The 12,209-nt window shown below is 46.8% G+C and overlaps 1 protein-coding gene across 2 annotated transcripts in view; it reads right to left on the reverse strand.

The window, feature by feature from the left end:
* The window catches only part of EVA1A (eva-1 homolog A, regulator of programmed cell death), a 57,825-nt gene that overhangs the window by 10,920 nt on the left and 34,696 nt on the right, over positions 1-12,209 (reverse strand). Inside the window, exons 1-2 of one of the 2 annotated variants that reach the window (XM_045283991.1) lie at positions 8,669-8,716; positions 8,223-8,321 (exon numbers count right to left, since the gene is read on the reverse strand). In XM_045283991.1, the coding sequence (XP_045139926.1) occupies positions 8,223-8,235 (13 nt within the window). In that variant the 5' untranslated portion in view covers positions 8,236-8,321; positions 8,669-8,716. Of the gene's footprint in view, positions 1-8,222; positions 8,322-8,668; positions 8,810-12,209 lie in introns of those variants that run through there. The other variant, XM_045283990.1, reaches the window with a different exon arrangement.

Below are 12,209 nucleotides of genomic sequence, written 5' to 3' on the forward strand. Positions count from 1 at the left end.
AAGGTCATGGCGGAGTAGGGTTCATCCGGATACACTATGACCACTCTCCTTGTCAAAGAGGACATTTTGGAAGGCTGCTCCTCCAAGCCAAGGGAAGCGTCAAGCTAACAGAAGCTCAGACACGGGCCTGGAACACATTCTTGCTCCAAATCTCAGAAGGAATCCACACAGCAACCCCGAGCCTGACTACCAGCCTGCAGAACAGTGAGATGGTAACCTGGTGATGTTCCAGAGGGGAGGGAGGGAAGGATGAGAGAAGAAGCAAAGAGGGAGAAGGAAATGAGGGAAAGGGGGAGAGAAGGAAGGAAGGGTGGGAAGAGAGCAGGAATGATGGAGGGAGGGAGGCGGATAAGTAGAATGGTAAGTAAGAGAATTTTCAAGCTATCGTGTATTGACTGTCTCAATTTTCCAGGATCTGGACTACTGCTGGTCATCTCTGCTACCTCAAATCATGACCACAGTTCAGCAGGGTGGGCAGGTCACGCTCCCCTTGTTTAAAGGATCAGGTTCAAGGGAGACTTCCAAAGCTGGCCCACCTGATTCATAGATCCATGCTATCTCCAGAATGATAGTTGATAGAAAAATTACTTGTTTGGGTATTCCCAGTACCTATTATGTAGTTTTCCATACTCAGTGTGGGAAACCACTGTTCTTCCTCTAGTTTAAACAGTCTATCCCCTCCTGCTTCCCGGTTTTTTTTGTTGCTGTTGTTGTTGTTTGCTTTTCTTGCCTACAGCAGTCGCCTGGATTCTCAGAGAGACCCCGTGAAAGCAAGGAGAGAGGCTGTCTGGGCAGGTGACCCAGGGCTGGCTTTTCAGTAGATACACATCGTGCCATCTCTTCATCCTTCGGCACAAATCAAACTCGAAGCTGTGTGTGTGTGTGTGGGGGGGGGGTAGTGCACACATGTGTGACTCTTCTACTTTAGGTCCCTTCCTCTTGGCCAGGGGTCCCTTCTGGTCTTGACCAGATCCAGACAGCTGTTAATTACCCCGGAAATGGAGTGGAAGGGCTACTCGAGATTGTTTTTCCTTGATAAATAAAAATAAACGTATTGATGCCGTTTGTTTCCGCAGAGTCATTGTTCCTATGGGCAGGAAGGGGCCTGGGCTAATTTCATCTGCACCCTGTGAAGGCAGGTCAGGTGAGGTGAGTCTGCGGGACAGGGCCACACACCAGACCTGCCAGGCCAACCCTACAGTCTCCATCCTTTCCCTGCCACGGCTCTCCTGCTGCTCCCCAAGGGCCGGAAAGGAAAAAGGTTTAAAAATAGGCTTGAAAGAGAGTCATAGGATTGGGTAACAGAATCAGAGAGTGCTCCGGGCCATCTCTTTGCTCAGACGCCTGGTGTTATATCTGTAAGGCTGTCTAGGAGCTCCCACCGTGCCTCACAGCGGAGGGAAGACTCTCCCATCTGCCTCGCTGAGCTTCTACAGAAAGCTTCTTTGCATCTCCCTCCCTCCGCCGACGTGGTTCCTCTAGAGAAGGAGAGTCGCTGGTCTCACTGGACTGGATCTCTCTCTTGTGTGTGCTCGTCACCTTCCTCCCTCTCCTCAACCCTCTTCAGTTCTCATGGCAGGCAGTGAGAACCTCACAAGAGGGCTTTCGGTTCTTAAGCCACATCCTGCCCTCCCCTCCCACCTTTCACTTCTATGAGCAAGACCTGCAATGCGACAGCTTCCTGTCCGTGTGCTTGGCGGACACCGTAGCTGATGCTTCTCGGGGGTCTGAAGTTGTGGGGTGGGGAGGAGTGTGATTAGTAGCCCCTCCAATCTAGGCAGCACTTCATGTAGTTGTATTCTAATTATTTACATGACCATCGTCTGTTCCACATGACAGGAATTTGAAGGCAGAATCTATATGAGTCTATTTGGATTCCACAAGGAATGCAACCCTGAGCCCGGCTCACAGGGTCCCACAAGTATCCACTGAATGAAATCGTGTCTACTCAAGTTCCACCACTTGTCTGTCAGGTTGTTGTATTGGGGTGGCTTGCATGTTGCTATGGTGCTAGGACCGCTAAGTCACCAGTATTTGAAGAACCAGCAGGGTCATTCACAGGGTGCAGCGGCATGGCCAGACCATGAAGAAGGCACAGGCTGTTGATTTCTAAAGCACTAGCCACTGAAAGCCTGATGCACAGCAGCAGAACAGTGGCCCAGACAGTGCTGAAAGATGAGCACCCCACGTTGGAAGCACTCAAAATATAACTGGGGAGTGTTTCCCCTCAAAGTAGAGTCGACCAGGATGGTGTGAACGCAGCCGAGCTCTGAGCATCCTGATTTACAGATGGGGCACGGCTCACGTGAGAACAGCCGTAGGCATCCATGAAGAGAGGAATGTGGACTGCATAAGGTCTGAGCCTCAGAAAACTGGAGGCCACCAAAAAATGAAACAGAATGCATAAAGTTCAATGGTCGGTGGATTAGTTGAAATAGATTGGAACTGGCTATTTTTCAAGTGAACATCTAAGCATGTTGAGATCAGCAAATGAGCAACACAGTATGTGTAAACAATCAGTAATATGCACCACTGTCTATGTCACTTATTACAAAAGGTAAGATGTATCAAAACAAAAAAAAGTGATGGTCATGAAAGCAATTCACTTTTTGAGAGTAACTCAAATACGTCATAAGTTGGTAACTACACACATATATAGACTGTCAGCATTGACTTGATAGCAGTGGAAGTGATGTCCCAGGGGGGTTATTATTAATGTTTTCTAACATAAAAATGACAATGATGCTCCTAAGGTGGATGAACCAAACACAAAGATAAACCATAGATGCATTAATGAAATTTGGCTTGCACTTAACTCTAGCCCTAATCCAAGAACAATTAGTTCTTATGACATAGCCCAGAACAGTAAAACATTCAAGCCAAGTTCTGGCTCTCACAAGACACACCCACCACCACCCTTCCCCCCAGGGGGCTTTGAAAAGTTTGTGGAAGAATTCTATTCTTGTTTCATTCCATTTTTCCATGAAAATTTTTAAGCCTATCATATGGATTATATATCAAATATATACATACAGTATAGAAACATTAAACATACATATATACATTAACATATCTATACTATATATAAACACATTAAAAGAATAAGGAATAGAAAAATAATCCTGAACAGTGCTACCCATTAAGTGAAGCTTTTGTTGTTGTCTACACACACCTTCATATAGATATTTAGTTAATTATTTATATTCATTGGGTTCTAGTACCATCAGAGTAGATCTACAATTTATGCATTTTCATCACACACATATTTCACACAATAGAGTATCTAATATTTTTTGTCCATTGTTACATAATCTACATAGATGTAACAATCTCCATTGTGACATAACTGTTACATAATTTTTCTCCTTTGTGACATAAACAATGTGTTACATTGTTACATTGAAACCACACCTAAAAATGGCTGCATTTACATTTTATGCAGTGGACGGCCCACCATTTACAAAAAGAGTTCCCTAAATTTGGCTCTTTAGGTGGTTGTGTTTTTACTTTAATTCAAGATAATGCTAAGAAGAATATCTTTGTGCCTTGTTCTGTTTCTTTGTGTGGGGTGTGTGTGTTTATTTCTCTATTGTGCTCAGTACTTTATAAAGGAGCCTCAGAAAAGGATTCTCTTTGTCAAAGGGGATGTCCATTGTCCTCGTTCAGTTACACATGGACAAAGAGCTTTCAAAAGGGTTACATCCATTATCTTGCCATCAGCAGTACCACTTTCATCAAATTCAACAAGAGGTATTCCAAGTGCTAAAAATGTTATACCTTTTATCAATTGATAAGTGGTTACCGTATTTATTCCTAAACCTTTACTGAGAGGCTGAAAAGCCTTGAGCATTGCACTTTGGTTGGAGAAACATGATAATTAAGGTTTATTGTTCCAACCTGGCCGATGAACACATGTGGGATTAATTGAAGGGGCAGAGAGATAAATGGCTTGGTGAGCCTCGCCTGTCTGGTCTCTGGTTCTCTGATGGTCGGACCAGTTGCGGCTGCCTTAGCCAGTTCTCTGCCTCAGCTGGCAAGGCTCACTTCCTGTGACACATCCCTGAGGAGAAGCCACATGAACCTACCCTGATGCAGCCCTGGGTGCTGTAGAAACCATGTGGAGACCCCTGCCAGCATTGAGATGCTTATATGCTCACTGATTCGGCTTTCTTCCTGCAGTCAGCGTCATTGCGTGAGTTTTGTGAGATGGAGGAGGACTTTGTAGATTGATGTCAGACATATGGGCTAATGTCGGACTTAGGGGCTTGGGCTAGACAGAGTAGGGATGCTTAATGTACAATTACCCTTTATATAAAACTCTCTCTTATATAAATTAAGAGTGCTTATGAATTTTGTTTCTCTAGTCTACCTAGATGAACACAAAACACAAATAGCCCTCAGGGGCTCTAATGTGTAAACAATACTTTTCTCACTAATTACTTACAGTGGGCTCAGGTTACTACGGAGAGAACGTCTCCCTCATACCAGACTCAGGGAAAGAAAGATTCCAATTCCTACTCAGTACTCTGTGGACTTGGCAGGCAGTTAGAGAAAGAATATTGACTAGATATAATCCAGACTATTGACTAGATAGAATCTGAAGTAAAAAATTATTACACATACATATGGATACCCAAGGATGCTTCAAAAAGTTTGCTGAAAAAATGGAACTGAAAGGTGATCATTTTTCCATGAACTCTTTGAAGCACCCCTTCCTATACACTCACATGGGATTATGTTGCATATGCCTTGAGGGGACAGGCTTCATTAACTTCCCAGCACTTCATAGATATTGACTATTAACATATTCTAGGCCAGAGTGGATTAACCATTGTGCTGCTTACTGGAAGGTTAGTGGTTCAAAACCACCAGTTGCTCCAAGGGGGAAAGAGGTGGCAGTCGGCTTCTGCAAAGGTGTACCAACCGTAGGGTTCTCTTCTGTCCCACAGGGTTGTGATAAGTCAGAAACAACTCGGCTATATCGGTTTGGTTTGTCAACACTGCTTAACTATTCATAGTAACATATCTCAATTAACATTACCTTTCCCCCTAAGCTTCTACTACGATCAACTGATTTTAGATGGATTGCGCTCAGCCCGCAGCGCTCAGTATTTCCTTCAGATGAACTGCTGGAAAGAGCATGCTGGCTAAGTTTTAAGCCTCTTTTTACAGCTGTTAGTGAGTACAGCAGGTCACCTAGTAAGGTGGTGGGTCCGAGTGCCATGAGCACTCTGTGTGAGCACTGCTCTCCCCAGGCTTGCCCCAAAGGTTGTGAGGCAGCCATTCAAGTCTTGGACTTCATAAAGCAAACCCGTTCATCTCAGTGTTGTTCCCATTCTGTGTTTGTTTCACTGAACCCTGAGGCATTGATTTGCATTCCTTTGTGTACACCTCGCTGATGCTTATCCTTTGTCTGCTTTGTGTTGGGGACATGTCTCTTTCATTGATCTGTCATAGCCATGCTATAAACCTGAGCCCTTTCTCAGAAATGCCAAATGGTGGCTTGTTTTTCTCCCCCGCCCTTCATTTATAATTTACTTTTAAGGGGCATTTTGACAAAAAGATACTTTAAATAACTGGCATGGTCAAGGCTTGAAAGGACAGCTGTGAAGAACAATCAAAGTGAAAAGAAAGGAGAGGAGCAAATAAAAGGGTGAGAGCACTGTGCTTGAGGCTCCTTGGAGGTCATGTGCGTCCAGCGGCTTCCACCGGCGGCTCTGCAGCTGCACGTGGTAGCCCCAGTGCACAGGAAGGAAAGACAGAGGGAACTAGCAGTCACTCGGCTTCACTCGGGGAGGTGGGTTTGCCAGAGGCAGGCAAAGGCCTGAGCTGAGGGAGCTGTACGCGTTAGCAAAGCGTTTCTGGGAGTTGCAGGTGGTTAGGCCCCTGCTGCTCACGGAAAGGCTGGCGTTTCCAGCTCACTGAGAGGATCCTCGGAAGAAAAGCGTGGGGAGATATTTCTGAAGTCCAGGTCTACCCTGACAGACACGGGCAGGCCAGGTTGCCAAGAGCTGGAATATGACTCAGTGGCATTTGGGTTCAGCACCTGCATGGCTGAAATGAGGGACCACCCGGATAGGACCAGAGACAACGAGCAGACTGGGAGAAAACGAGAGAGCTTAAGAAAACAAACACAAACGAGGCGCCATGGCATCTGTGCTGACGCAGCGTGGCTCTCCAAAGCCAGACTCACTGCCCTGCGTCCACTCTGGTTCACAGTGACCCTATGGAACAGGTTTCCAAGAGTAAATCTTTACGGGACTAGAAAGCCCCATCTTTCTCCTGCAAAGAAGCTGGTGGTTTCAAACTGCTGACCTTGAGGCTAGCAGCCCAACTCATAAACCCTATGCCACCAGGGCTCCTTAGGCCCATCCATTATCCAACTTCTGACCTACTTATTCGATTTTCTTCTTGAAAAGCAATGCTTATTTGTGTCTGTCATGTTGCCTCTAAAAACTTCCTGGGACTGGTTTGTAAGTCCAGGTCTTGCAAGTTCTCCACCCTTGCCAGGGTGCAGTCTGACCACTTTTCTATCATTCATTTTAGTATTAAATACATTTGTGCTGCTTCTCCAACAGGTTGCCGCCTTTCACCGGTTCCAGCTCGCGCCGGCTTTACTGTATTATATTCACCGTCAGGTCTTTAAGTTAACTTACTAACATCTTAATCTGGATGCTTCACTTTCAGAAGTAGCTTCCAGTGATCAAATGAACTGACTGAGTCGGGGTTCATGTTGGCCCCTCTAGGTTCCATTTCTTTGCTTTCTCTTTTTGTTTCAGCCCGTCCTTATTTGAAAGAAGTCTTTCTGCCTGCCTCTCAGGCAGGGTTTTAATTGCAGAGTACGGGGTAGGAGGGAGGAGGCCAGAGGAGAGAGACAAACAGGGCCATGTACCCTGTGGGCCTTGACGAGATCACGAGGCACACAGTAAACACCAGACTTCTCCATGAGTTTCTGCATCCAAAGGTCACAAATGGGGGGCCATGCTGACTGAAACAGGAGGCAGACAAGTACTTCTTGTGCATAGCAGAGCACCAAAGTCCAGTATCCTGTTTGCTCTCCCTCAGGACATTTTCTTGCAACACTTGATTTGCAGGTGATCTTTGAGGTTTTGGAAACTACTAGGTCAAGGTTTGGGGTAACCTTGGACTTGCTCCCGCCTGCACCCTCCCAACCCCCTTTAATTTTGCTGTCAGCTCCAGTGACTTGGCCCTGAGCTCATGGTGGCTCCCTTCACAACAGAACAAAATGTTGCACACATCTGCACCACCCGCAGGAGGAGACGCACATCTGACTGCTGTAATCCAGAGGAATGTGTCACGAGCTGATTTCAGAACTCCATCTCCCAGTCTTCCCTCCAAATCCACCTGAGTCTGGAGACACCAATGAAACCGCGGCGGGGTCACACGAACTCACCAGCTTCCACGGAGGCTGAGCGGCAGCTGCTCATCAGGGGGACTGGCTGGAAATCAAACCAGGTCTCCTACATGGAAGGCGAGGATTCTACCACTGAACCATCACTGCCCTTGAACTTGATTTTAGTGTCATAGAAGCATTGTTCGACAGCTTGGAACAATAAGATTCTGGGGGTTCGAGCATCTCTTTGGCAGCTCCAAATGCCCTTTCTCACTAGCTCCAAAAAACAAGCAAAGCTGGGATTCCTCTGGCATTAAAGTGTCGGGTTAAGCATGATCCAGGCACTGCGGGGATGGGGTGAGGAGCTAACTGAGGCCGTTGTAAAGAGAAATGCCCCCTTTGCATGTGAGCGTGAGGTCACCCCACAGCAAACCTGGCTAGACATTTAGAAAGTAAAACTAGTGCTCTTTGTAGGGAAATCTCATCCGAACTCCAGTGCTTTCCTTTAACATCGCTTCCACAGACCTCAAACAAAACAAAACTAAATCAAAGAATAGCATTCAAACAGCACAAGAGTCACCTGACCATTCAGACGGGCATTTCTGCTCATATAAAAAGAATAATTTTAAAATACACAAAAATGTCCGTCTGAATGATCGGAGGACTCTTGCGCTGTTTGAAGGTTACTTACTTATTTTGTTTACTTTTGTTTCGTCTGTGATTTCGGTGCGGCGGCTCTCGGCCCTCAAAGACCATTTATTGAGAAACTCGGCCAGGTGTGCCTGATGTTCTACAAATAGTAGAACTCTGAACCACCAACATGGCAAAGATCTGACTCAGCCAACACAGCTTCTTCAGCTCCACTCACCTTCTGTCTCCATTCTGCCCAAAGGTTATCAAACACTTCCGGCCGCCTCGGCAAAGACACAGACCTTCGCAACCCGGGTTGAGGTTGAGAGCCCCTGCCCTGAAATCACAGTGCAGAGGGATACCTCACCCCCCACCCCCCAATCTCCCCATCAGGAGTTAAACACATAATGACAGAAGCTGGCAGTGGCCCTGGGCTACTTTATCCTCTCACTTGAGAAGTACGGAAACCCACCGTTTTGTAAGCTAGAACTCTCGGAACCTAAACGAGGGAATGCGGAGCCCGCCTCCCCAACAGGAAGGTCTTTCATCTGAAAACTCAGCACTGCAGAGATCCTCTGCTGGGACGACACCGCACCTCTCTTCGGAGTGTGAAGTCAGACGTGGCCACCCCAGACAGAGACTGGGACCCAGTCCCAGGCCTCAGTCCTGGCTCAGGACACCTACCTGCGACAAAGAAGTAGGCCGCTAGGATGTTGCTGAGTAAAGCCATCTCCATGCGCTGAGGCTGCAGGGCAGCCTCCCAGCCGTCCCCAGAGGAGGCTTTCAGTGGGTGCTGCTGCTGGATCCGGGTGCCTTCTCTTCCTCCTGGTGGGAGCACAGAAATGAGGGGATCAGCACACATCTGCTCTCCCATGGCTGCGTTCCAGGGAGCCTGGGCTCCACAGTAAAGAGCCAGCTTCCTAAATGCCCATCAGCTTGTCCTGCTGGGGCCACAAGGACCACCGCTCTTAGCTTCTTTACACAAGTGAACGCTCTGCCTTTCAAGAAAGAGTAACTCCTCACATGTGTGTTTTGGGGTCCCACCTCCCCTGCTTAGTACTTCCCCCTTTACCCTTCCCTGCTTTCTTCATGTCTTTCTCCTTGGGGTTCACTGTTGAGGCCAAGACCATGGAGGGCAAACCATAGTCACCTTCATCACTGCCGTATCACCACAAGCACAGCCTAGCCCTCTCCTGGCTTGATTTCCCCTGGGCCTGCACTGATGGCCCTTCCGTACTGGATCGGTTTGCCTCACCCCAAAGGTCACCCAAGGCAAGTCCCTGTGATTTCACAGCTGTCAGACCAGTTCTGGTTCCAAAGTGCAACAAGCTTTTAGGAACTCAAGACTGCTCCCGGTGCCCAGGTCTTGGACCCCATTGGTGCCTATGCAGACCAGTTGAGCACACGCTGCCCACCAGGGTTCAAAGCAAGGAACTGTGGGAGCTCAGTGTTCAGCTTGGCCTTTTGCTGGGGAGCCCATCCTTTTCCCAGCTGCTGCCGCTGCAGTTCAAACCAACCATGACTATCACTTGGGTGGCTAACAAAGCTTCCCCAGAGAGTTCTCAGAACGGATGGGGAATGAAATGGTACAGACCATCATGACTCCTGTCCAATGCTACTCTGAGTAATGACAGAGAACCGAGGCAGGGTGTGGATGTGTGGCAGGCTTGGTGAAGGCTAGAGAAGCAGAAGGCTCAAGGGAAGGAACCACGGATTCCAGGTAGATAGTGGATATTGCAATAGGAGACACACACAGGGGCTGAGAGAGCTGAGAGTCTAAGGGGGATGGAACAAACAGACACACCTTTCTTGTGGAAACCAGCAGGCTCCAGAGGAGACTCAAGCTAGGAAAGCAACCCCCTGGTAAGACAATAGTGACCACTGGAGCACAGAGACCCCATGGTGAGGAACAAGATCAAGAGCAGGAACTTCAGGGAGCTTTCCACCCAGAAGGGGTGAGCTACTGCTGAGGGGGCCTGCAGCTCTGAGTCAGAGTACTTGGCCTTCAACAATCACTAGAGTTCCTAAAGGTGATAAACGTCCATAATTAGAACCTCCCTGCATTCAGAGGCTGCTCTTCAGATCAGAGGACTTCAGGACCAAAGAAGAAAGAGAAGATACTGAGCTATGTCTGGGGACATAGTTAAGCTGGTTCAGATTTACGCCCTCTATTTACTGATGCGAGGGCAAGGCTCGCCAATTCATTTATGGGACGTGCACATCACTCTGCTGCCTGCCCTTCGGCCAGCACTTTCTTCCTGCTCAAAGTAGCAGGTCCTCATTTTACAGTACAAAGCTGACTGCATCACCTCATAGGCCAAAGCTTTAACTAATCTCCATTAAACTTTTTAACATAGCATGCCTCTTCTTCCATGATACCTGATCTGCCTTCAGTCCTACTTCATCTCCTCCTCTGGTACATGTACACACACACACACACACACACACACACACACACACACTCTAGTCCTCCAAGAATAGCAGCTGTCTTCAGTTTTCCAAACACATCAGGGACCTTTATCTCTCCAGGCTTTCCCCCATCTGGAAAAATGTCCTTCCCTGTTGCCCTCTCCTATCTGTCTACTAAATGTTCTTTAAAAAGTGCTGTCATAATCCCAGTACAGTGAAGTTTCCTATGAATCCCACAGAAACAGTTTTTGGCTACCAAAGTATCCAGATATTCTTTTAATTTTATACCAAAGTTAGTGTTTTGTTAATTATCAACTTATATGTCTAGCTCCTAGAATTAAAAAGATATCTTCTTGGTCTTCATTATCCATGCCTGATTGGAAAAAGAAAACAAAAAAACAGTAAGTAGGCATGATGTTTATGATCATAAGTCGCAGAGAGTATTTTGAGTGTGGTAGAGGGTGAACCACCTTGGAAATAGAGTGCTGACTAATGGTTCTGAAAGAGATGTCAGGGACATCGTTCCCAGCAGTGCTTTATAAGGACTGAGGGCCATGAGCAAGACAGACATCTAACTGTGGCTCTGAGATTCTTCTTGCATGTCTATTTTTTTTTTTCCAGATCATTTTATTGGGGGCTGGTACAACCCATACCACAAGCCATCCATCCATCCATTGTGTCAAGTACACTTGTGCATTTGTTGCCATCATTTTCAAAACATTTTCTTTCCACTTGAGCCCTTGGTATCAGCTCCTCATTCCTCACCCCCCCACACCCCCCCCCCCCCCCCCCCCCCCCCCCCCCCCCCCCGCCTCCAACTCTCCCTCCCTCACGAACCCTCAATAATTCATAAATTATTATTTTGTCATGTCTTACACTGTCCAATATCTTCCTTCACCCACTTTTCTGTTGTCCATCCCCCAGGGCGGGGGTTATATGTAGATCGTTGTGATTGGTTTCCCTTTTCTCTCCTGGTATCGCTACTCTCATTATTGGTCCTGAGGGGTTGATCTGCCCTGGATCCCCTGTGCTTCCAGCTTAGATTTCATCAGCCAGACACAAGAAGGGAGAGAAGGGCTGCCAGTCAAGAAAAACAATCTCTGGATGGCCCAGCCTAAAGAATGATCTGGGATAACCTGGAAGAAGCTCTATGGTCCACACTGCAGAAGCCAGAGTAGGTCAAAAGTAGCACACTTCACAGGAAAGAGCCAGTAAGAACATACGATGGGGTAACCCCCACAAAGCTATGTATTTAATTTTTTTACAAAACAATGTTCTCACCTTCAAAGTACTCTCCATTACACTTAATACATTTGTTAAATCTGCCATTCCATTCTTGGAAACATTTTTCAAACTCATTTGTTTTGATGCCTGACATCACCTCCCTCTTTTTTTTTTCTCCTTCACTTCTTCTATGTCATCAAATTGCTGTCCTTTTATACCCCTCTTATTCGTGGAAACTAAGAGAAGTCACTTGGTCAGGGGAGTAAGGTGCATGGGGCAAGAGAGGCATGCTGTTCTTTGCTAAAAACTGGTACACTGAGATGGTGGCATCGTCTTGGTGGCAAAACCAGTCCCCCATCTGCCACAAATCAGGCATTTTTTCTGTCGCACACTGTCATGCAATCTTTTCAGAAATAAGAAGCTTGATTAACAGTCTGTCCTGGTGAAACAACTCCAAATGCACCACAAGTCAACATTTCATCCATTTAGGAAGTTGATGGGCGTCTAGAACAAGGCTTGTCATCAATCAACATTTCACGGTTTTTGAAATGAGAAAAACACTTATAGACTTGAGTTTTTCCCCAAAGCACTG

The sequence above is a fragment of the Echinops telfairi genome, unplaced genomic scaffold, assembly GCF_000313985.2.
Source record: "Echinops telfairi isolate 266 unplaced genomic scaffold, ASM31398v2 ScPeMD7_7467;HRSCAF=8505_1, whole genome shotgun sequence".
NCBI lineage: Eukaryota > Metazoa > Chordata > Mammalia > Afrosoricida > Tenrecidae > Echinops > Echinops telfairi.